This window comes from Gouania willdenowi, chromosome 4, assembly GCF_900634775.1.
Source record: "Gouania willdenowi chromosome 4, fGouWil2.1, whole genome shotgun sequence".
Taxonomy (NCBI): Eukaryota; Metazoa; Chordata; class Actinopteri; order Blenniiformes; family Gobiesocidae; genus Gouania; species Gouania willdenowi.
In genome coordinates this window covers 4,716,522-4,742,846 of record NC_041047.1, presented here as the reverse complement: position 1 = coordinate 4,742,846, position 26,325 = coordinate 4,716,522, and the positions used below count along the sequence as shown (strand labels likewise).

General features: G+C 39.3%; 1 protein-coding gene across 2 annotated transcripts in view; it reads left to right on the top strand.

Moving 5' to 3' along the window:
• LOC114462386 (BMP/retinoic acid-inducible neural-specific protein 3-like) overlaps window positions 1-26,325 on the top strand; it is a 93,993-nt gene that overhangs the window by 36,681 nt on the left and 30,987 nt on the right. Inside the window, exon 3 of one of the 2 annotated variants that reach the window (XM_028445189.1) lies at window positions 9,449-9,639. The exons of the other annotated variant lie outside the window; for it this stretch is intronic. Within the exon in view, the coding sequence (XP_028300990.1) occupies window positions 9,449-9,639 (191 nt within the window). The remainder of the gene's footprint in view (window positions 1-9,448; window positions 9,640-26,325) is intronic. 2 annotated transcript variants of the gene reach the window in all.

Here is a 26,325-nt window from a genome sequence, read left to right as displayed (position 1 = left end):
GAATACTGTCTTTAATCTTTTACTTATAATACAATATGTGTTACTTGGGAAAAATGCCAGGGAGATAGTGGGATTTGGCACCACGTGCTTGTATGCTTTAGAAATAATCATAGCCAATCTGTTATAATGACAGCTGCAATGACTGTATAAATGTCCCCTTAGAAAGCCATTGTCATGCAGATTTGGGGGGGGAGGGAGGGGTGGTCAATTGCTCAGACACATAGTGAACCCTCAACTTTGCTTACATTGTTCTTCCAACGTCAGAAATACTCCAGCTCTGTCTTAAGAAGTTGATGACATTAGCTGTGTCTCCATTAGCCTTTAGAAATGCACAAAATCTAAATATAGCAATAACAACTGGTAATGGAAACACCTTCATTTAGAAAAAACACTCAAATATCGCTAAAAAGTTTCCACGCTTGAGGAGGTATTTCAGATGTTTTATCGCAAAAGCACAATGAAATTTTTTTTTTTACACAATTACACATGACAGAACGTAACGCACCTGGTCACATGACCACTTCTCTCTGAGAAAACATGGCGCGGTACGTATGGACAGAAGAGGAGACCAATACATTACTTAACAGTGTACTTAAAAATGATTACTGCCACATTAGATGTGAAACAACAAAGGATCAGGAATGCAGGGTGTTATAAGGAGGTTTAGAGCGTCCATTTTCCTGCAGCAAAGTATCGCTGGGATGAGATTTCACCAGAGTTACGAGGCTCCAAAACAACCAACAATGGGAACACGTTCAAAGCACAATTATCCCTTGTCGAAACTTTACAAATATCTCTTATTTTGCAAAAATTGCAATTTAAACACAGCTAATGACACAAAATGAAAATTCATACATTTTGCTGTCTCTGGCCAGAAAACCACACTTGCTCTGCCTCTGGACCGGTACCAGTATTGCAGCTCTGTTCTCGTTCTAGCGCCAACATGTACTGCTTTACGACAGCCCAATACACACTAAAGGTGCGTTCACACCAAACGTGACTGTAGCGACTGCAGTCACTTCAATTGCCCGTGATGAGTCGCTTGAACATCACTTCATTGCTCCCGTGACGCCATTACCAGGGAACAATTGTGTGTGTGTGTGTGTGTGTGTGTGTATGGGTGACAGGGGAGACAACTGGCTGATCACTTATCATAGACAGCGCCACTATTACGATATAAATGGTCAACCTACAGAGTTGCTAAAGGATGAGTTCACTCAGAATGAAGGCTTATTCAAGATTAACCACTTTAATTTGGTCCTGGTACGTTTAGGAAGCCTCCCGCTGCCCGTCTCACTTTAGCACGGGGGAGGAGCTGCTGCCTCGGGGGGTGCGGAGTGTTTACGACAGTGACATACCCAAAAAGGACCTTTAGGGGGAGTGTTAAGCACAAGTTAATTACTTCTGCTTTAAAAGTACTATAATTTGATGACTAATACTTTATATCAGGTACACACGGTTGTAACCAGGGTTTTCTCACAGCAGACCAAATCGCCTGTAGTAAATAGACAGTGCGGCTGATGTATGCGTTTCTAGGTTAAATAGATTAAGAAGAGAGTTAAAACAACCCATGTACGCCTGGAAGTCCTTTTGTGTCCAAATGTGCAACTATTATTATAACAATACTGATTAAAAAAGAAAAAAAAAAAATGCATAAAACCATCCAATGCTGGTTGAAACACAGCGTAGGGGGCGATATCACAGTGTCGCTCAACACTCAACAGCTCAAGCAAGAACCTTATTATATACGTATCACCTGGCGTTAGTGACTAATTTCTGGAATTGGTCTCTGGGTATCTTCAGCATCGTCTTAAATGTTTGCCCGCTATCATAATTGAGATTTCCTTTTGGCTGTTTACTTCCGAGGTCACCACAACAAATTGTTCTTATGGTTAATTTGGCGTAGGTTGGTGAAATTCACCCAAACACATGCCTGTAGGAAAAAAAACAGGAAACACCCACACCTTCACAGATGTCAAATACAATGCTGAATCTACCCAGGGACCTAATAAACTCAGACAAACACAACATAATGAAAATTATTCAAGTACATTTGCACAGATGAAAATCACCCGACGATAGTGCTCTAAGGTTAATGGGAGTTATCACTTATCCATGACCCTAAGGGTTGCACTTAACTGGAAGATGTAGAAGAAGCTGAAACGACTCTTTCTACAGCCTTGAGACAGCAGAGATATTCCTAAAAATGATCCAAGCGGGGGTTAGAAGATTATTTATTGGCCAGACATTTCTTCATGCCGACCAGAGATCAGTGGGGTGAACTCACTCGACTGGACCCAATATGTTAATACTGGCAACAGACAATCACATCGAACATGTTGAACAAAGGATTTCAGATGAGCTTTGTGGAGCACTGAGAAGAATGTGCTCCTCTACCGGATTATAAATGAATACTAGCCTATAGGAGAAAATAAAAACCCTCTAATATATATTAGTACACTCACGAATAAGTTGAACTCTAAATATAGAACAACACTGTACTGTACGGTCCCTCAATGATGCAAATGTAGTTAATGCTATAAAACAGGGGTTCTCAATCTGGAGTCACGAGACACTGGGAGGGGTTCGCCAGATGCCTTCAAGAAACTGAGAATGTTTTCTGAACAATTTGAAACCATTTTTTTTTTTTACCCTATTTCTGCAACTACGCCAAACCTTCCATATTTAACCTATTTTCATCACTTTTTCTTGCCTTTTAATGCAGATTTGCTACAAAACTCCAATTTCTGCCTATCCTCCATCAAATTTCAATGCCTTTTTCCACAATTTATTTTTGCACTTTCAAGACATTTTTTGACCCATTATTGTCACTTTAAAGGTCCCATATCATGCATTTTTCACCATCTTCATTTGTTTGAAGAACCCCAAAAACACAGTATTTGAGGTTTATTTTCCCAAACTTGCCTGTTTTCCAGAGTTTTATTTCTCTAAAAAGTGACTTTCTGACCAACGGGCTGTTTGCTGCCTGCTTATGCATATTCACGAGTGGACGTGTCTATACACTGATTTGCCTGCGAGGCTCCTGCATGACTCGCTCTGAGGCAGATCAGTGATCACCAAAGCATTACACTGACTGTTGTTATTGTTTTCAGCCAAAAAAACGCACATTACAGTAAAACACATGGATATTTAAGCGGCTATTGTGTGAGTCCGTCTCCGCGCTGTGTTCATCCAGCAGCAGCAGCTTCAAACACTCACTGTGGTTTTAAGCTGCTAATTCACTTTCTTCTCATCTTTATTAAATACAGGAATAGTGCATTTAAGGTGATAATCATTTGTTTATCACCTCAAGCGTTGCACAGTGGGTCACAAACACGTCAGATCAAGTCAAAGGCGATACAATGTCTGCTCCCTGGGTGACGACACTGCAGTGTTCACCAGCAGCACGCACTTCCTGGAGGGGGCGGTCCATAATGCTAGTGACTTCACTAGCATTTGAACCGCTTGTTTATCAGAAGAGGGCAAAGAAGCATCTCAAAGAGCAGGATTATTGAGGATTTCTCAGAGATGCCGGAAGGAAGCCCAATAATACTTTGGGGGTAATTTTAATAAACAATTAACATTGTGGTTTAAAGCTCCAAAAAGTTGATTTGCATGATATAGGACCTTTAAAGTAATTGTTCCTACTTTTTTTTCTGTCATTTGTAAGCCAATATTGACACTTTGAACCCTTTTTACACTTTTTTTCTCCATTTTTGGCAACTTTTAACCAATTTCTGTGGTTTTTGAAATCCCATTTCACCACCTTTCCCACCATTTTTGGTCATTTTGAATCTATTTTTATTTCTGATTAAAACAAGGATTTATATCTTTAAGATGACTAATATATACTATATGGTGCAAATAATACCAAACTTCTTGGATAACAGTGGATATTATTCAGATAAATGAATAAATTTACAGATGAGAATCCTCCAACATCAAAGTGAGGTCCGAAGAAACGACAGCTGCACAAACACTTTATATCTTATCCAATTTACATCGTAAGGTGTGCAGACGTCCAGGAAGGTTGTTAACAGACGGGGTAGTTTTTTTTCTCACTCTGTGCCATTTTATAGAGTCAATTAGGCTGGTCAACAGCTGGTATGGTTAGTATGTAAATTTAATGTGTAACGTTAAAACGTCTGTAACCCTTTGGTTAATAACAAATAGGTCAGTTTTTCTCACACCTTCTGTTGCTGAATATGGTTTTCTCATCAAGCCTCTCTTAACACTCCACATTAAAAAATAAGTAATAGATATCTTTGTATACTCAACAGCTGCAACATCTGTATCTCAGTGAAAGTGAAAAAGTTATATTCGGACACATCTCGTACAGAGATATCCAAAGTTTTAGCATTCTACTCCAACTCATCTGATAGATCCGTGGAAACCTTGATCACCACCATCATCAGTGCACACTCAGGAGGTTGTAATATAACATTCCATCACCTTAGACTCCTCAGAATCTCCTTTTTATCACCACACTTGTTACTGTGATTTATACATTTGGCTCCATGTTACCGCATAACTCAAAGTGGTGAAGTACGACGCCCTCGGAGCCTTAGAGGTAGATTGAGATTTACTTATCGAGGCGCTGGGTTTAAAGAGCACACCTTCTGCAAAGCTGTCTGTTTGGCCTGAAAACCTTGTGATCCTAATGCTGCTTTCATTGCACAGAGTTTGGCTGTTGGCACTCTCTTATCCAATTTGTTATGACAGCAGGTTAGAAGTGGTCAGAGGGCAACGTGTGGTCCTGCAGCTCAGGGCAAAAGGCAGCACTTTCATCGAAATGAGTTTAATTTTTTGGTTGTGGAGGCTCGAAGCTAAACAAGCTGCTACTGGTGCTGCCTGCTGGATCTGTGTTTATTTTACTGCTGCTGTGTATCAACCATGGAGCATCCAACACACCAGTGGAGACGTTTGAAGTGTTGAGGTGTAACATACAGAAACAATCATCTGATGGACAGTGTTGTATATGCCATACTAACTTTCTACTCATACTAAGTCTGATGTCAAAATGAGTATGTAGTCCGTTCACATTAGATAGAATGAAAAGAGTATGCACGGTGGGCCCACTAGTCATTCTCAACCACTTTAGGGTTATTTTGGTTATTGTTTTCTTTTTAGATATTGACTGAGTTGGAATTTGGAAATGTCACAGTGCTTAAAAAAAATGGTGCAATTAATTAATTATGCACTGTAATTAATTTTTCAAATTAATCTATTTTTTATTCGCACCTAAAAAATGCTGAGAAACACCCACAACTTGATGTATTTTCATTTAATTGACATTATTGTGGCAGATCAAAATATTGGTATATAACAGTGTTTTCATAAAGTCATTTATTGTTTTTAACAGACTTGAACAGATGCAGGCGTAGCATTTACATTCCGTTGTATTCGAGATTAGTTCCAAGGGCTACGTGGAAATAAACAAATGAAATAAAACATCAGGACTTATTCATTTTGGCTCTGAACCCTGTCATCTTGTCCAGTTTTGGCAACACGGCGTGCTTGGTGAATATAGCAGTTAGCACTGTCCGAATGTCAATGCTAGCTGTCCGTGCTAGCTGCTACATGTTTAGCATTGAGGTGGTAGTGGAGGGTGCAGAGCTCCGGCGTTCGTAAGACAAGCAAGAAAGAGTTTGCCTTTCGACAGGCATGCTGTGAAATGCATGTTGAATAGTAAAGATATACAGTAGATTAATGTTTTAAAAAATATTATATATATTTGTGTTTTCAACAGCCATTTTTGAAAAAATCAATTTGTTTGGTTAAATTCTAAAAACCAGTGAGTCACGATTTAATGACCATGGCAAGAAATACACGGATGTATACTATATCAGGACATTTTCGAAGTATGCACGGTGGGCACACTGGTCATACTTAACCGGCCTGATGCATTGCGAGCAGAACATGTTTTTAATGGTTTTGGAAATAGGGCTCTTATTTTGAAGTTAACAACTTGTTTTGACACAATGAAGGGTCTCCGAAAATCTCCAAAATGTCGGTATGAAATGTGTTTCTGTGAGTTTTATGGATCAAATGAGCACATGTTGATATTCTACTTGCTCACTTTCTCACATAAACTGTTTCCAAAACTTTCAAAGGTTTAGTTTTTTGTAATTGTCAGTTTGAAATGCATCTTGGGAAACTTGGAAGTATATTTCAGTGGCAACGGTCCCCATACTAATAGTATATAGTAGACAGTATATACTCATTGTGTGTGTAGTACGTTAGTGTGCGATTTCAAATATAGCCACAGTGTTCATTATATTCCCAGCCAGAGGACGTTTTCATTGACAACAGTATTCAAAGCCACAGCAATGATAAAAATGATAAAATCAATAGACATGCATTCCTAACATGACTTTACTAAATACCTTTTTGTTCATTTTACAAATGATTCTGAAACTGTGAGTAAACTGAAGCTCTTTGGTGAAAGCATACTCTTATAATAAAACTATTATCTGAATATTTACAACATTTTAGGCAGAGAATGAGTTTGTTTTGAAGTGAAAACACTGCCAAATGCACTGTGAGAACAAAGAGCTGTGCCGCGGGCGAGTAACTGACACAAATACTGCCAAGGATGTGAGCGCAGTGCCATGTTGGTCTTTATTGATAGAGCATCTGAGTCCTTTATTTCCTGGAGCTTTGCTTCACCTTTGTATGTCAGGCTGTCTTTAAACTGCAGAAGCATTATTTTGTTTTGTTTCTCATTTTGTTTAAAATGCCTGGAATGTTTCCACGATAGTCGTCTAAAAGTACAATCCTTCACTTGTACTTTATTTCTTTGTCCGTGGAATGAACTTCACACACAAATCCTGGCAAATATAACTGACAGATGAAGGTCCAGATGTAAATACACTTTAGATACTTTGGTTGAATCTGGTTTTTATTGCCTGGTTGTCATTTTATTGTCAGTTCCTTTCACATCATATTTCACATCATATTTAGTTCCATTCTCTGCTTTTCATTTTGATTTGATGTAGCATATTCTGGATCTGTCACAATAAAACGACACAGAAAAGCAAACAGTGTTATTCCATAATTCACCTTTGTTTTGTTTGGATTTTTTTTTTTCTATTCCATTTCTTTCCATTCAGATAATTTTACAGATTACAATCAATTTATTGTGAGTATCCATGTCCAGATACCTTTTCTTCCAGATCAAATGCAGTACAGTAAGTACTTATTAGTGCTAAAAAAGCTGCTGACTGAAATCAAATATTTGTGGTTATATTCATGACTTATTTCAATTAAATATATTTTGACGGCAGCCTAACTTCCTAAGTTTGTTACCAAAGCAACGAGCTGCACTAAGAAAAGTATGTTGCCAGTTCAAAAGCTCACCACCATATCCAGCCCTTTAGAGCAATGTTTCACCAATGGGGGTGGGGTAGAGAGAGAGAGAGAGAGAGAGAGAGAGAGAGAGAGAGAGAGAGAGAGAGAGGGAGAGAGAGAGAAAGAGCTAAAATGCAGTAAAAAAAACCAAAACTAATCTGAGCTCAAAGACAAATTTTAGAGAAAAAAAAAATGTCTTTGGGGTCGCCAGAAATGTTTTGATATCAAAATGAGGTCACGATTGAAAAAAAGTTTGGATTTTTTTAAATATAGGTTTCTAAGTAAAGTGTTGTAGTCAGACAAAAGGAGTGCATGGATTCAGAAATAAGAGAAAGAAGGACTTGAGCCAAAAACCTTTGAGAACCACTGCTTTAGAGCATCTGCTTCGGCCAACAGGAGAAGGTAAAAACTGCAGATGAAACATGAACCACTGTGTAAGTTACCAACTATTTGTGTTTAAGATATATCAGCCCCCAAATACAGAAATGTACACGGCTCACAGCTTTCCTAAGCTTATATCAGATGATGGAAGTCATTTCTAAATGCAAAATATTGAAAGAAATCCAAATTTTTCCAAAATCCTGCCATTTTTCCTCCAAATATTCCACAACATTTTGCCAATTTAAGTAGAAATTAGACACAAAATCAAGGAAAATTAAATGTAGATTGTGCAGGGACAGAAAACTGTCATTTAATGCTTGGATATTGTCAGTGCTTTACATGCTTTACTCGTCATTTATACCTGGAAGTGTAAACTAGAGCACAGTAGTGTTAAAATGACTTATTTTATTCACCTATAGGCTAAATCTGTGGCCCACTTTAGATCAAACTGCTCTGTATTTGGCCCCTGAACTTAAATGAGTTTGACACCCCTGACTTAAACCATTACACCAGCTTCCCTTTTCCAGTATAGAAATAACTTGGGTGTCCCGATCTAGAAAAATAAGTATCAGATGATGTCTTGCACACAAAAAGTAATGAAATAAAACAAACATTATTTAATTTAATTGTACAATATATTTTCATGTTTTGGGTTAAAATGTATTTTTACCTTAAAACTGCCTTGTTAACAGATCAAATCCCCATTGGTCCAGACTACAATGACACTGAGGACTTCTTGGTATCGGACATCCTTTTGTTTTAAATTACGTTTTTATTTCTAATTAAATCTATGTGTAAGAACAATTAATTACTCCAGTGGCTCAACACACTGCCTAATTAATTTAGTAATGTGTTGTTTTGGGAACGGGGCTAAGCTTTGGGGATTGTGGTGCTGCCATTTGTTTCTTCCTTTTTTAATAAATAATTCCGTTACAAAATGTGTCTCAGTTCATTTTCTATGGGTGTTTGGTTTTGTTGGTTTCTCACACTGTAAATAAACCCCACACTAACATTACCAACTTACTGTATCTATATTGTGACCCTTTACTGTGGCTAGATAAAAAAAAAAGTGTTCAAAAGCATTTTGTTATTGTCTCAAATGTTTTCAACATTTTTTGATTGAAGTAAACTTTTTGGATCAAAGTGATTTCTTTTTATTGAAAACATTTTATTGAAAATATGTTTATGATTGAATAATAAAGACAAATCTACCTCCATAATATTGGCCCCATTTTTCTATCTTTTGTCAGAGAAAGCGTTCACATAACTTTGTTGTGAAATAGTTTGTGTTATCTGTCTTCTTCAGCATATCCTTGAAGAAATATTTGGAAGTAAGAACTAAATTAGGACGAAAACAGTCACACATATATGAGAAAGTTAGAAGAGACAAGAACACTGTTGTTTTTGTTTGATTTGTTTCAATCCCATTATTTGTCAAGACGAATAAAATTAGAGATGCTAAATATTCTTTGTTTGCTGTTGGCATTTTTTCGTATCTTCTGGTTTGGGAAGTCGTGCCAGCTTTAAATCAATGTATGAATCCACTTGAAATGAACCTCGCTGCTCCTGCTTCAGTTGAAAAAGCTTCATCGAAATGCTTCGCATGGATGTCTGTGAGACTCTTTTCTGTTCTGTGAGGTGACTTGTGATTAAAGCTTTGCTAATGTGCCGCATACAGATTTTATTCCCCCGCATTTTTTTTTTTTTTTTTTTGCAGAGAGTTTGGGAGATGGAAGGTGAACAATTTGGCTGTGGAACGGAGAGATTTCCTGGCATCTTCTTTACCTCTAACCCCGGAGTTTATCAGAAACATTCGACTGCTGGGACGCAGGCCAACGACTCAGATGATCACAGACAACCTGATAAGGAAGTATGGGACTCACTTCCTCTTGTCGGCTACACTAGGAGGTAAGGAAACATCATTTTCCATGGTTACATGAGGTTTTTTAACTCAGAATTTCATTATTCAGAAAAAAAACACTTTACTTTTATTTTTCATGAGCTGAACTCAAAGATCTAAAGCATTTTTCACACACACACACAATTTTTTTTTACAATGCAATCTTGAATGCACTGTTTTTTTACAGCGTATGAACGCATGTTGTGTTCTGCCTCCCGATGCTGCATTCACCCACCAGCGACACATCCAACACTGTGAGTTTCACTGCCTGCTGAAGCGAGCAGCTGCGCTCCTTTTTCTCCTCTCATAAACATAAACCACCAGTGAAAAAAGCTGGTGTGATTAGCGGCTAATGCTATGCTAGCTCAGTGCTACAGAGAGAACTTTTACCTGCTACTACCACCTCCTCGCTGATTCTCCTCCACACCAGATCCTTCCTAGTCCAGTCCTGGTTATAAAGGCCGTGTCATACAGTAGCTCCAGGTGGTCACACACAGCTTCTACTCCATGGTTGAATGGGTGAACAAACCGAAATCCGTGATGACGACCTGATGTCATCGTCAACAAAGACTCTGAATGCGTTCGGCATCAATGTCTGATCACTAGCAGTGTGAACTTTGAGAGTGTTTAAACAAGAGATAAATGTTAATTCATGTCTGAGAAAAGTGTATGAAGTGTGTGGTGAGGGGTTTTACAGCCTTAAAACACGTATAATAATTGTAAAAAGTATAAAGCTGACTACTTCGTGGATTTCGCTTATTGCGGGTTACTTTTAGAACATATGCCACGCGATAAAAGAGGGACTACATCCAACCGACCTCACAACCGCAGACCACGTGTAACCACACCAGCCCAGTACCTCCACATCCAGCATGTTCACCTCCATGATGGTCTGAGACCAGCCACCCGGACAACTGCTGCAACAATCGCTTTGCATAACCAAAGAATTTCTGCACAAACTGTCAGAAAACGTCTCAGGGAAGCTCATCTGCATGCTCGTCGTCCTCATCGGGTTCTCGACCTGACTACAGTTCGTTGTTGTAACCGACTTGAGTGGGCAAATGTTCACATTGGAAGGCGTCTGGCACGTTGGAGAGGTGTTCTCTTTATGGATGAATCCTGGTTTTAACTGTTCAGGACAGATGGTAGACAGCGTTTGTGGTTTTGTGTGGGTGAGAGGTGCTGATGTCAAGGTTGTGGATGGAGTGGCCCATGGTGGCAGTGGGGTTATGGCGTGGGCAGGCGTATGTGTTGGACAATGAGCAGAAGTGCATTTTAGATACCGTGATGAGATCCTGAAGCCCATTGTTGTGCCATTCACACACGACCATCACCTTATGTTGCAGCATGGTAATGCACGGCCCCATGTTACAAGGATCTGTACACAATTCCTGGAAGCTGAAATCATCCCAGTTCTTGAATGACCAGCATACTCATTGGACGTCATCCATTGAGCGTATACGACAGTGTGTTCAAGTTCCTGTTAATATCTAGCAACTTTGCACAGCCATTAAAGAGTGGACCAACATTCCACAGGCCACAATCAACAACCTGATTAACTCTAAGCCAATGAGATGTGTTGCACTGTGTGAGACAAATGGTGGTTACACCAGATACTGACGGGTTTTCTGAACCTGATCAGGAAGTCCTTTATGAGTAATTTTTTTAAGCAAACATTTGAAGTGGCAAAGCAAATGAGATTCACCAAGGCATCAAACACTTTTCCAAGCTGAGGAAGTTGAGGAATGTGACAAACTTTTCCCAGCTTTCATATTTCAAAGTTTTGGACTGACATTTATGTATTTTCATTTATTTTTATATTTTTTTATGCAAGAGTAATAGACAAAAAAAACGAATTGTAAAATCAAAATTGGAAGTGCAAGAAATATTCTTAGACCATTGCAAACAAATTTAAATCGAAGATGGAGAAATAATATGGGAAGCTATGTGTTAGAAAGTCAATGCAGCTGGGGAAAACAAGAAGAACAGCCAATGAGGTCCAGAAAAGATGGACGGACAGGCCAACAGCACCGTCTGCTCGCGCCCAGGACGCGGCTCATGACCATGGGGGACAGGGCTTTCGAAGCTGCCGCTCCTCGTCTGTGGAACGCCCTTCCTGACCACCTTAGGTCTCCACAGACGGTGGATGCTTTTAAAAAAGGACTAAAGACCTTCCTTTTTAAAAAAGCCTATAGCTAATTTTAACTTGTCTTGCTTTTATTGTTGTATTGTATTGTATTTTTATCCTGTTTACCATGTAGCACTTTGAGATTTTATTTGAAATGTAAAGTGCATTATAAATAAAATTCATTATTATTATTATTAAAAAAAAGCTTATAATAAGAAGAAATGTTTCGTGCATTGCATTGTGGGAAGTCCTGCAAATGGATTAATAGCAGTGTTTTTACTTCATTTTTACAGTGAATGTTTGTGTTTCTTCATTAGCAAAGGAGGAAAGTGACTGGTTCGAGTTTGTTCCCAGTATTCGCCGTGATGTCACCTCACTCCACCAGACATCCAATTCAACATCCACAATTGTTTTGCCACAACTTTCCATATGTTGGGAAGTTACTTTGGTAGAAATCAATAGAAATAAATAGAAATCATGGTAAGAAGTGAAAGCACTTCTATGCACCCGTCTACCAGACTTCACATCCCACAATGCAATGTGTGAAACTTTTTCAACACCAAACTAAAACTTTCAAGCAGGAATTTCTTCAAACAAATGATCTTCAATTTATTGATCTATAACACCTGCACTGTCTTCATCTGATAAAAAAAAATATATATATATATACATATATATATATATATATATATATATACAGAGAGTGTCGTTTAGCTGCTTATATTTCAGGTGGTGAAGTCTGCAGAAATTTTATTGCAAGATTTTGCGCGAGATTTGACATTTCCTTCTCTTTACCTACCCATTTACAGCCCAGCACCTGTCAATTACAAAGCCTTGGAAAAGGTTGCTGTTGTCGGCGACTACAAACAGTGCAACTGTTCCTGTTGCTGAGCTGATGCAATCCTGCAATCATGCAATCTGGGCTAGCGGCTAGCGGTTAGCCCTTTGAACAGTGGAGAGTGAGAAGTTGGCTATTGGATGTTTGCCAAACGTATGCCTCTGTGGTCCAGAATAGATTACCTGCGTGTTCAGAAACATATGGACTTAATGAAATTAATCAATCGATTGTGATAATGAGAGGGTGCCCTTCAGTAGTGGGGGGAGGAGAGCCGCCAGCAGGAAAAATGACCTCTGTGCATTAACACACCATTAAGATGAGGGAGCATTGTCTACGGAGCTGGCAGAGAAAGCAGCTGCAGCATCGCTGAGGATAGGGTGGAAGGAAGCCAGCAATGATGTTAGAGTCAAGTGATGTGATGCAACGTTGGTCAGGTGCCCTCATAGTGAAGAATCTAAAGATGTTCCTTTACTGTCAGAATCTGATGTTTGAAATTAAAATCCCTAAAGTGATGACATGGGATAGAAATGATGAATTAATGATTGGATAAGAATCCTGATTTAAAAAAAGAAGAAAAAAAAAACCTCAAGTCAAAGATTGGGATGTAATGATGCACTAAACTCCTTTCAATTTGAATAGAAATAATGTTTGTTTTTTTTGTTTTTAGTTAAAATACAGATACTTCTTCTCTTTAATTAGATTATGATTTTTTTTTTTTCAATTTTTTCCAATTCTTTCCAATGTTAATCAACTACATTAAGTAATTGGTATTTTACTTGTGTTTTATTAACAAACTCTTAACAGTATTTAACATTTTATAAAGTATTTATTTTTCCAAGTCTTAAAGGGGACATATCATTCTAAATCCTCTTTTTTAGCCCTTAAATGCATTTTGTTGTATATTTAAAGTGTTGAGAAGTACAGAAAAGTTCAAATTAGTCTCTTCAGGTGCTCCGATGATATCTTTATATTCTGTTTTGGTCATATTTTTCAATCTGTTTTGATTTTTCGATTCTTTATTACATTTTTTGAACAATAACGTCACAGTATTTGCAGTGGAACTGCCAAATTAGGACATCGACTCCACGCCCAACACTTCGAGCAATCCGCCATTTTTATTTCTCGCTTTTATTTTGTAGTCCAAGCTCAAGGATACCAAAGTTACAAGAAGATAAGTCAAAATGTTGGGTTGTTGGATGTAGTAACCCACACGCTTCATTACACCGTCTCCCAGCATCAGAACCTTTTCAAAGTGCCTGGTTGAGTTTTATTTTTCACGAAAATGTACCCACATCTGTGGGTAAGATCATTTTTGTGTGTGTGAAGCACTTCAAGAACAACTGTTTCGCCAGTATAAAGAAGGATTTGTCGAAAGACTTTGTCTGATTGAGGGTTCAATTCCTTCTATCTTTGGAGACGACGAACAGAGCACTTCGGTAAGCTGTAAATAACACTAAAAAGTGTGATGATAAGACGTCCCTGTCATTGTTTTGTTAGCATTAGCAGTTCCACCGTCTTCATATGTTAGCGCTGTGTGCTCGTTTTAGATCCTTGATGATATGGCCTACGTGATTTAATTTAAGTCTAAAATTTTCATTAGTCATTTCATCTTGCCATTTTTGTCTCCGAAAAAACTGTATTAAAATGCATTTCATGACGTTAGCTTGGCGCTAGCGTTAGCTCGGTGCTTGTGTTAGCTCACTTGTTAGGGTTCTGCAGGTTCATCATCTTCATTTTCATCTCGCTCCACCGGGTCAGACTCTGGCTCGAACATGTAAGGCTGGATGGACAAGTCTAACGTTGTTGACATTTTGTAAATAACGTGTGAATAAATATTTTCTGTGCCGCTAAATAATCGTATCTCTTCTATCAAACTACAAAAATGGCAGAACAGGGTGGAGTTGAACCGAGTGTCACCTCTGCAACCCGAAGAGGGGGCGGGGTATGAAGTGTCTCATTTGCATTTAAAGAGACCGCACCAAAACGAGTTGCTCTCATTAGCACATCAGAAAAGAGGTAGAAAAGGGGTGGAGCTATAATAATGAAGAATTCAGACCCAAGCATTGCAGTTCTGTTTTATATAGACCACAACTGTATGATTTATATGTAAAAAGGAAGGATTTAAAAGCATGATATGTTTCCTTTAAAGAAACTATCAAATATTTATAGTCATCATTCCTTTTAACCACATTTTTAACAAAATCAGATAATATACTTTAACCCAGGTATTTTTATACAGTTTTATTATTTTTTAACTTATAAAATAAAAATGTATGACAAGTTTGTTTATGTTCCTGGTTTGGGATTTACACATTTTTGTTAAGGTGTGTGTGTTGATATGTGTCACTCTGTGTCGACCGTTCATGCTTAATTTTGATCGTTATACATATACTTATAAATATCTGAATCAATTTTTACTTTCCATGACCTTACATCCATAGATATAAATGATATGTGGGATGTTGCCTGAGCTGAGCCCCTTTTCAAATCCATAGGTATGTTTTTGACGTATTCCAACTTTCCGTCTTTTTAAAGGAGTGATTAAAAGCTGATTTTTGTCGCCCTGTTTGGAAGTGACCCTCGTACACTCAGAGTGTAGTGTCACCAAACGCCCTCTCGTACGACAAGTGTTACACTGATGTGAGGAGACAGCTTAAGAAGCATCTGCTGCAGATGCTCGGCTGCATTGCAGACAGTTTGGAAAGCAGCATCGCAGCAGCTGTGTCACGCCTGGATGAACCTCCATCGGCAGCAGCTTTTAAAGCTGCAGTATGTACTTTTTTTGGCATCATTTGGTCAAAAATCCATACTAACCTTTGAGCTTCATTCAATTCATTATCATGCATTGTCAAGTGTTCTGAGAGAACTCTGGATGCCCTTCTCCTTCTCTTGGCTCTGTATTAATGCTTTAGAAATCCAGGATGGTGATGCTACTTTTCAGCCAATGAGAAATCTTTCTACAAACAGAGTGCTCCATGAGCTGTTTTGGGGCGTTCCTATTGGCTGCCCGACTCGATGCGTGTTCACGTCTCATCATTAGTAAAAGTTCAATGACGGACGCTCCAGCCGGAGAAGTCCCTATTGCACAACGGTTAAGGGTGGGCATACACTGTGCAATTTTTGGCCCTTTTTCAGCCGATTTTTCATTTGTGCGTCTATTTTTTGGGATAGGGCTGAGTCTCTGCTAAATCATGTGTCATGCATCGTGTAGTAAACATGGTGTAGTATACACGGGGTCAAAAGAAGCGATTAATACCTCACGACCAGCTCCCAATTAGCAATCGTGTGGTCGTAAGAAAATCCAACAAGTTTGAAATCCTGGTCGTGAAGAAATCCTATTGTTGAAGCAGAGCCATGGACCTGCTTACCTCAAACTCTCGCACTGCACATGCGCAAACCACTGTAGGACCACAGAGAGAGATAGTACCCACTTTCAATCAAACTTTTGACAGGTGTGACGTCACGACCTTTGTCCCGCCCCCAACCGGAAGTCCCGCCTTCCCAAACCGGAAGTCCCGCCTTAGAGTCAAAAAAAAAAAAAAAAAAAAAAAAATCTTGCACACACACGCACACACACACACACACGCACGCACACGCACGCACACACACACACACACACACATAATTCACCAGCCCCTCACTGAACTGTTTTAAAGAAAAAGAAAGGTATAAATGCACAATGTTTCTCACCAAATAAAAGAAAACCACACGCACACACACACGCACGCACACAGAGAGAGAGGGTTTCAATCACCTTTCTGCTCCAAAACTATTCATGCATTTAAGAAAATGTACAAGTTAAATATTATAGAACACTTGAATGAAACATTAGAAAAGAAGTTGATCGAGGATGCTTAATATAATTTTGATTGTTTAAGTTTTGTGCTTACATCGTTGGAATGAGAGAAATTGTGTCATCTTTGGACAGACAGTAGTGTTTCAGTTGTAAAAGGGGTTAGGCAAAATAAGTCTAGACTTCAGCTTAAACCCCTTTCGGTCAGGCATCATTTAGAGGTTGACATTCTTAATGTATACATATTTTTTTTTCTTTCTTTCTTTTTCCTGGCGTGTAATGTGTGTGATCTTTTGAATGACCTTAGATGTTCACAATGACCGAAGAAAGTTTGTAAGCTCTGAAGAGATAAGAGTCAGGGCAGAAAGTGAGCCGCACCCTGGGTGGGGTGAAACAGACATGTTTTGCAAACACACATTCTTCTAGTGTGCATCTAACAGATAATAACGTGACAGTTAGTTAAAACAAGTGTGTATCAGATAATAACGTGACAGTTAGTTAAAACAAGTGACTGCACAAGCTGAAGCATATCTTACAAAAAGCTTTCCAAATCTTACCATTCATAGCAGCAATATGACCATGTCTGACCATCACTATGCATAAGAATGCTTTGAACATCAGACTTACCTCTGAACTTTAAACTCGTGTCACACACACACACACACACACACACACACACACACACACACACACACACACACACACACACACACACACACACACACACACACACACACACACACACACACACACACACACACACACACACAGGCACAATTTCAACCATCCCACCAACAAAAAAAACAAAAAAAAAAAAAAAAAAAAGCAGTCTTGGTGCGCCAGCTATGACTTGTTTTTAAAGTTTAATTGTCTGTTTTGAATGGGTCATATTCAAAGAAGGTAAATGTCATAAAACTTATAACCCAGGAGGGTTAAGTATTTGTTTTGTACTTATATTACTAGTTATTTGTATTTATTCTTATTTCAACTTTATTATTTTTCTTTAATATATTCATAATACAAAAAATTACTATAATATTATTTCTTATATTCATCATTTTTATTGCCTTGAAGGCAACGTAACTTTGTTTAATTTGTTTTTAATTTGTTTAAACAGTTGAATGAGAGAGAGACAACGTTTGTCTCTTTAAGGGGTGATTGACGCTGAGCATTTGCTGGTTACTGATATAAAGAAAATGAGTCTCTATGGGACTTTGACGGAGTTGAAAAAGTAAATAAAGATATCTCCAAAACCCTCATACAAATAAAGCAAAATTCAAGGGTTGTGTGAGCTTTTTAGAATATACTTTTACGCAGAATACGTACCTAATATGATGATAAATATGTTTTGATTATAATATCATGATTTATTCACGAATAACAATGTTTTTAAGACGGACCCGGTTTTGCACCGCCGACCACAGTTTTACCGCGCTGCAGCCGCTGTTTTTTTCCCCCTTGGATCCTCTGCAGCAGCCGTGGTTCCAAAGGGAGGGGGCAGTGCGTGTGTGTGTGTGTGTGTGGTTGCATGATTTTTTTTTGGTTCAAGAGTTTTGCTCCGTTTGAATAGAAATAGTTTCTGAAATGATGGAGCACTGGATTGTATTTTTATAACGACGGGTTGTCTGAATTATTCTGTTTCTGTCTGATTAGTGGAGCGTTGAGGAGATAGGAACTAATAACCGGCAAATAAAGGCAATAAAACTCTAGAAACAATAACTAGGAATAAATAGTTGCTCTTTGGTAAACTTGGTGATATTAAACTCTACACAAACAGTATGGACACATTTACTCCGTTTGATGATGGCCTTTCGGTTAAGTCTGTTCTGTTTATAATTGCCGTGTGTCCGCGCAGAGGTCCGTGTGTTTAGATTTCCGTCCATTTATTCAATAAATCATTCTGCTACTAAACCAGGACCTGTGTGACGTAGCCGGCAAATCGCGCAACATCTATTAAACAGATGAATGATGCTCTAGCGTGATGTTTATTACAGACAAACAATTAGTTAAACACGTTCACATTGAGACAAACTCACTTCTTCTTCATCAACGCGTTACCTATTAAACTTTACATCAGTCACCAAACACTACAGGGTGTACCGAAATGTTCCGTTACCCTTTTGCTCCAACGTCAAGACCCTTTAGCTGTCCGCAGCGATGCCTGAGCATAATTTGCGTAAAAACAATAGATGTGAACAGAAATAGCGGCACACATCCACTTGTTCTGGTAAAAACTCGCTTAGATAAAAACAAATCATGGTTTAGTGAAATTATAAATATTTCAGCCAGTTGATGCACAATAATTGCATTTGATCTACATTTAAGTTAGAGTTAAATCAGACACGATAAGCATTACATAAACAATTAAATTAACAGGTTTATTTGTAAACAAGAAGTAAATAAGAAGGTGGAGTTTACATAATTGTTACAATCCAAAAACACGGTAAAGAGCAGTTGATGGCAGGTATAGTGGGAACGCGATGACTCCCTGTTTATTTTCAAAAATAAAACAAAGTCTTCCCTCTAATTAAAGTAAAACTGGAAAATTGAAGCAGCTTGTATTAGCACTTTGAAGTAGCTCCTGTTTTAGAAAGGTTGGTGGTCTATGTCATATACTAAAAACATTTCCTTTAATGTAGCGTAACTGTTAACCTGAAAATGTATTGGCTACATGTAACTTGTCTTTATTTGCATGTTTAATTTGAAGAAATTCAAAAGCAATCGGTTAAAGTAAAATTAGAACAAATGATAAAGGTATGTTTCTATGTGGTCAATGTTTAAAAAAAGTCTTTAAAAAACAAAAGGCTTTGAATCACAAGTTTATAAGTTGATGAATGGTGCTGTTATTGTTTTTATATCGTGCTGTTTGGGGGTGGGCTCCGATACTGATTCAGCTCATTCCATTTTTGCTGTTTAAATGAATGTTTATTCTTTGTATTGAATCGTTTATGTTGGAAGACAGCCAAAAGCAAATCAATCAATATTAGGAGTAAGTTACAGATTCAATTTTTGTCAGGTAATTTGTAATTGTGCTAGATTATTAGAAAAGAAAAAGTTACCCTCCTTTTTCAAAACGGTGTTTATGTTGTTCAAATCATTTTGCTGTAGTTAACTTTAGGATTTCCCTACGTCCAGTTATTCATTTTTATTAGGATAATTACTTACCACCAGAAAGATAAATAAAATCCCAGGGATAAACTCCAAATTAACATATTGGCTCATCAGATTTCACAAAAGGCCTTTTTTTAGAGAGCTTTGACGACGTCGCTAAAGATGTTCACCGGTATTTAATAGTAGACCTCACACCCGTATGCCCAGAGCTATACAGACTAAGGACCCGTGTAGAGCCTCACGCACGTCTGGCCGTTTACACCCCCAAAACGTCATGTCGGCACGTATAAAAAGAAACGCCCCCTTGTTGGCGGCTCTGTATCACGCTTCACCCAAGAAACGAAAGGACATTCTTATTCACAGTTCCCCCGATTTTATCCAAGCATTGTGTGAGATCGCCTTAAATCTTCTGAAAGGAAACATCCCGTTGAATCCTTCTCAGTTTAAAAAACTGAAGAGGCAGAAAAAAATTATCAAGCTGTTGGCCGATAAAAAAACCAGTATAAAACACAAGCAGCGGGCTCTAAAGAAGCAAACTGGTGGTTTTATTCTACCTCTGCTCTCGACCGTCGTGCCTTTGCTCGGCAATCTCATCGGAGGACTGATCCAGAGATAATGACTTTAAAGAAGGCCCAAAAAATGTTTCTTATTTCACCTCACCAGTTAAAGAGTCTAACTCAGCCTTCGCCATCCATGAGAGAGAACGCTGAGCTGGATTTGGACGACCGTATGAGAACAATCTTGAACGAGCAGGGTGTGAGTCCTCATGAGAAAATTAAAAAGTATAGCGCGCTACTGCAAAGATATCTTACCTTTATGAAGCAGGGTCAGAGAGAGGATCGTAGAGTGGCAACGACCCAGCACCCGGAGCAGTTGGATGTTCCGTATGACGCCAAAGCTCAAACGTCTTCTCACAAACCACAAACATCCGGCGATGACCGTACGGACCAAGATCTTTTGAAAAACCTCCCCCAGCGAGATCGCAAGAGCGCAGAGTACGTCTTAAAAAAAATATCGGAGAATCACGAAGGCTGGAATTCCAAGGGGGAATTCATTTTCAGGGGCGACGCTGTGCAAGGTTCTCACGTGATTGATTTGTTAAAGTATCTCACCCACCCTTTTAAGAAAAAAACCAGGGAGCCGTCGCCTGCGGGGTGGACAGAGTTTTTAAATACTCTGTCAGAACTAAACATCCCCTTATCCACAATAAATAACCCGCATGCTCGCGATCAATACCGTCTGCTCAAGAGGGAGGCCGGTGGTTTCCGTGATAAAGAATTTGAAACGCCTGAAGGAAAAAGAAGAAAAAAGGCGTTCCGTGTACTATCCCCAAAATGGATTACTCCCGAGAGAGAATTAGCTGCCGAACGGACTGTTGGAAAACAAAATACTTTATCATCGCCTTGGATTAACATTTCATCTTAAATAACTGTGAGGCATGACACATTTTATTGTCTTTCATCAATAAAAATGTTTATTGAGCATATTTTGTGAGTGTACATTTTTAAAGCAAAATACACGTGGGTAATGGCAAAGCATAAAAAAAGTAATTTTTTTTATTTATGACAATCTTTAAGCATTTGTAAAGAACAATTCCCCTGTTTTGGATTGCGATTGAATTCATTTTTAACACATCGCTGATATTTTCTGACATATTCGTACACCGTAAGATCATTCTTTATCACATCATTATCGTACAGAGACAGCGTCTGTCCGTAAGATAACCCGCACGCCCGATGGCAGAGATAATAGACGCAGTGATGTCCGCAAACCGCTGACAGGGGGTGTTGCAACTGCTTGTCGTGGTATTCTATGTTTTGTGAGCGCTCTTTCAAAAACTGTAAGATGCTTGTAGGGTAATGCGCAAAGTCCGGGGGGAATCCATAAGAGTCGAAAAAGGTGGCTTTGCGGTTCTTTTCCAAGGTCAGAGCTAACCAGTGTTCTCCGGGCATGTGACCGGGGTGTGTGTTGACTATAAAGTAGGCGGGTGGTTTAAAAGACGGATTCAGCGAGGGAAGTTGATCCGATGCCCACACACCGCAGAATGCATCCCCCAACAGACTATGCAATAGAGTCTCTAGTTGAATGTTATCCATCTTCTCAATAATAATCCACCAGAACCTGCCTCTTAGCGTTGATCTCCAAAATAGAATCGTAACAGGCGTAGACGATAAGCGTAGTGGTGTTTGGTAGGGGAACTCTAAATCTCATCTCCAGTCTTAGATTTCCGTTTGAAATGGGGGAGAGGGCATCATTGTCATCGCCCGGGTTGAGATTAAACACAAACAGAGAGTATCCTTCGTTAAAATCCTCCCGGGTGATGCTCAGAGGTAAGTCTTTAAGATGTCTCCCTGTAGCCAGGAACATGTTGTAAAATTCTCTGACGGATAACCCGGCGTTAAATTGCGGCTGGAAAGCCTTTGCGGGGATCTGTCTGCCGTCCTGACAGAGAGCCAGGTATTCAACGTCGTTGTGAATGAAATTAAATGGTGATAGGTCTCTTCTCCCAGTAAAGGCTTCGTGGTGTACCATAGCCAGTACCACGTATTTGGGCATGGAACCCAGAAACAGATTCTCCTGGGTGCATATCCTAGAGTTCTCCGGTATGGAGTATGTTTTTACGTTGACCCGCGAGAGGGGGTAGAGAGCGTTACCTTTCATTAAGGCTGCGGCGTGACCTAACCGCACAGCCGGGGACACAGAGACTTTTTTTGCAAACAGAGAGGCTCCCAATATTTTCAGACGAAACGTAGAGTCGCGGACTCCGGTGAGGCAAAAAGCGTCGCTAGCTCTGGTCAGTTTAATTCTCAAATCAACCGAATTCAGCAAAAGTCTCTCGCAGAAAAATATATCTCCGTGAAGAGGGCCGAGCAGGTGCACTTCTCTGGAGGTGCTTGTGAAAGCCGCTCTCTTATTTAATCCTTTATTCGGTCCGTTAACGGTCACTGTAGAGTTTATTGCACCGGCTGTATCTTTGTAAAAAAGGCCTGCGCTAAACTGACTTTTCAGAGTGTTCTCTGAAAAGTTGAGAAGAGTCTCAATCATAGCGCGGTAGGGATGTGTAGCGCTAGACTGCGAAATCAGCCTATCCCCCAAAGTAACGTCACACTGACTGAAAATTGTATTTAGAGGATAATTGATGAGGGCTACAGATGCGTCGTTTGCCAGGTCCGTGCCATCGTCATTGGTGATTTTCACACGGAGATGTAACAATGTATCGTTCAGGTCCAGATACTTGTCCCCATCTCCGGGGATGAAAAACTCTATAGGTCCTCCGTCGGCGATGGCCGACAAGGGAGAGATTTCAGTGTAGATTTTATCATCAATCGAAAGCTGCGTCATCGGAATGGCGAATATATCTAATTCTGCGAGGGTGCACTCTGGAGATTTCTGGTGCAGCAGTGCCATATTTGATTTAATTAAAAAATATCGGAGCTCCGGGTAGACTTGTTCTTCGCGCGTCTGCTTTTTGCAACTGGTTTCCTCTTCTTACCGCGTGATCGTTTATTAGAGTTTGAAGGGGCTCGTTCTCCGGGAGGTCGCTTTCTCGATCTACGTGACATGACCATAATACCGCCGCTCCCCTCTTGCTTTGAATCACTGCTTCGTGCCATCGCACGGGCGAACACGTCCGAGGCAATGTTGCTGGCTGCCTCTTTAAGATGCGGTTTAGCTATGGCGAAACCCTTCTTCACCAGAGGACTAATAAAACGAAATAATTTAGAAAACAAAGATCCTATCCCTCGCCCATACATTACCGGGGCTCCGTAAAAGCCGGGCAAATTCCCGCCGACCTGACTCTCATAATAAGATACAAAACGGTGAGGGTCCTCTCTCAAGGTGGCCCTAACCATTTTTAATTTTTTTTCTTCTTCTGGATGTACCAAAAAAAAAAAACAATGTACCTTATTGTACGATGTTCGCAAAAGGACACCCCCCTTAGACTAATGGGTAGTTACCTTAGCTCAACGTCTCGACACTGAATGACATTGTCTTTTAGACGGATGGTTTATATAAGCTGACGGCTTCATGCTTTGGGTCTAAAGTGAAGCGTTACGATAGTCTTACCGTAGGTAAAATCCACCGGTTTGTTTTGATCTGATTTTATCTCAATTTTAATGTTTTCAATGTGATGTTTGGCTACCGGTAAGTAATAAGAGGGATTGAAATATTGCGTGATAATGTCACCGTACGTTCCTTTAATATCGAACGTTCTCAAAAGCGGTGCATATACATCACCAACCATCTGCGGACTTACAATGTCGCAGTAACAATACATGTGGTAAAAACCTGCGCGTAAATCGGCTGGGTAGTGTGCAAACTTTTGGTCAAACACAAACCATTCCCCCGGTTTTAGTCCCAGCAGGTAAGCCGCTGGTGCGTCAAAGAGTACGTGAGTTTGAGCTCCGGCTTGGAATTCCATCTTTTTTTGAATACCGCTATAGACGAGATAAATATCGGAATTTATTTTTCTAAAAAAACTATTCAGCTCATTCAGAAAGGTTCCTATGGTATTGTAATAGCCTCCTCTAAATCTCTGCTGATGTACGACGCTTTCTTTCCCTGGTTCTTTGGGTTTTTCCCTCCAATAAAAATAGGCGTCACTCTGCGCTATGGTAAAGAAGGTGTGCGGATATGAAATTTGCGTCATGGCTACCTCCCAGCGTCCGTCTAAATTTATATGTTGAGGTAAATCCACCCGGTAACTGGAACTCTTGTTGTCTTTAAAAACGTTGAGGCTGGCGTTGGAGGGAAGAGTGATGAAAAACCCTTCATCCTTTGGGCCGTACATGGTGAAATGATGATTTTTGCCATCTTGCGTAGATCTTTTATACATTTTTCAAATCAGATTCCTTGATCCAACTGTTAAATTTCTCGGGCCAATTTTTCCACTGTACAAAAACCTGTTTTTCACCCTTCAAGGTGCGTCGATTCAGAATCTTCTCTACATGATAGACTCTGTCTTTGTCCATCGTTACTTTTTGCAACTCTGCCTCGTAAAATGAACCTTGGATGGCTTCTCCGTCATAATCTGTTAGTTTGTACACAGGTGGTCTGCGGGGTACACAGTGTGATATTGTAAACATTTCATCCGTAAAACTCTGTTCATATTTTTTATCAAACACTCCCCTCAACTTTGAGATCCTGACTATGTCACCCTTCTTAAAATTCATCTTTGGAAGATGTGTTTGAGGTGTACCGTACAAGTTTTGAAACACTTGATCGGTGTTGTCCGAGGTCACCTGCACAGGCCTCATTTTAATACTGGTGTGATAGCTGTGATTATAACCTTTCACCAAGTCTTGTAGGACATTGAGGTATCGCAAAGTGTTGTTTGCTGTAAAATATCTCCACATTCTACCCTTTAAAGTACGATTGAATCTTTCCACCACAGAAGCTTTGAGATCGCTGGTTGTGGAAAAATGAACGATTCCGTATTTTTTCATCAAAACCCCAAAACTTTTATTAAAAAATTCTTTCCCCGCGTCGGTTTGAATTTTTTTGGGCGGCTGACTTTCGGCAAAAATGGATTCAAAGGCATTCACCACTTCCTTTGCGGTTTTTCTTTTCAGAGCCCTCACGTAAGCTTTCTTGGAAAATACATCTATGACCGTTAATAAATAATTGTACCCATCATTGTGCTCAGACAGGGCCTGCATATCGCACAGGTCAGCCTGAAATTGATTTAGCGGGCGAGACACAAAAACCCAATTTCTAGGAAAATGTATTCTGGCGGGTTTGTGTAGAGTATATGCATCTTGCGTTGATAGGAATTTCTTAACATTTTCTACAGGGATAGTCTTTCCCATTTCATCTTGCACACCTCTACGGAGTCGCTCTACACCGCCAAAGCTACCGTGGTGAGCTGGGGTGTAGTATACTTTTTTCATGAAACGTATCTCAGACATGATAAGGAAGAATGAGAAGAAAAGAGAGGGTTTACAGTATTTATTCATTTTTATTAGCGATGCATCAGTCATTTTAAGTATACATATATAGATATAAAACATTGGCAAACACATTGCTTTTCAAAAAGACAACAACTAACATGAATGAATAATTAAAACAATAGCACACAAGTTTTTTTTAATTTTTACTTTTTCAAAAACCTACAACTAACATGAATGAATAATTAAAACAATAGCACACAAGTTTTTTTAAACATTTACTTTTTCAAAAACCTACAACTAATATGAATGAATAATTAAAACATCACACAACGTACAAAAGTCTAAATCTACCTTTTTATCATTGTTAAAATCTGAGCCAGTACAGAATGATCCACAGTACGGTAAATGACATTGTGTATTTTTTCAAGCTCAAACATGATATTTACAGAATGATTTTTTAGCACAAGTTTGGTGGTAACATCAACGAGTAGAGCGTAAAATGCAAGCAGATGAGAGGCTCTCACTACATGATTAGCCAGGTCTTTTAGAATTTCTTTAAAGCATTCGGACAAACCAGATTGGCACAAAAATACTGTGTCGCGGATCATCGCACTCCAAAGTACCGGAGCGGGGTGGGATCTTGTTATTGCCAACAAGTTTTCCAGTCTCTCAATGTCCGTGTCTCTGACAAAAACATTGGTGTTTGTAGACGCAGAGACATTGTTCTCAATAACCTGACACAATAGCTTAATTAACTGAGAAATTACCATTTGGCTCTCAATGTCGGCGAGGACCTTTCCAAAGAAGCTCCCCATTTCTCAAAAACAGAATCAAGGATTTTTCCAAAACTCGGCCATCTCTTCCAGGTGCTCGATCGTAACCCCTTTTTCGCCGACCAGCGTGTCATACATGTCAAATATGGTGTCGTGGATT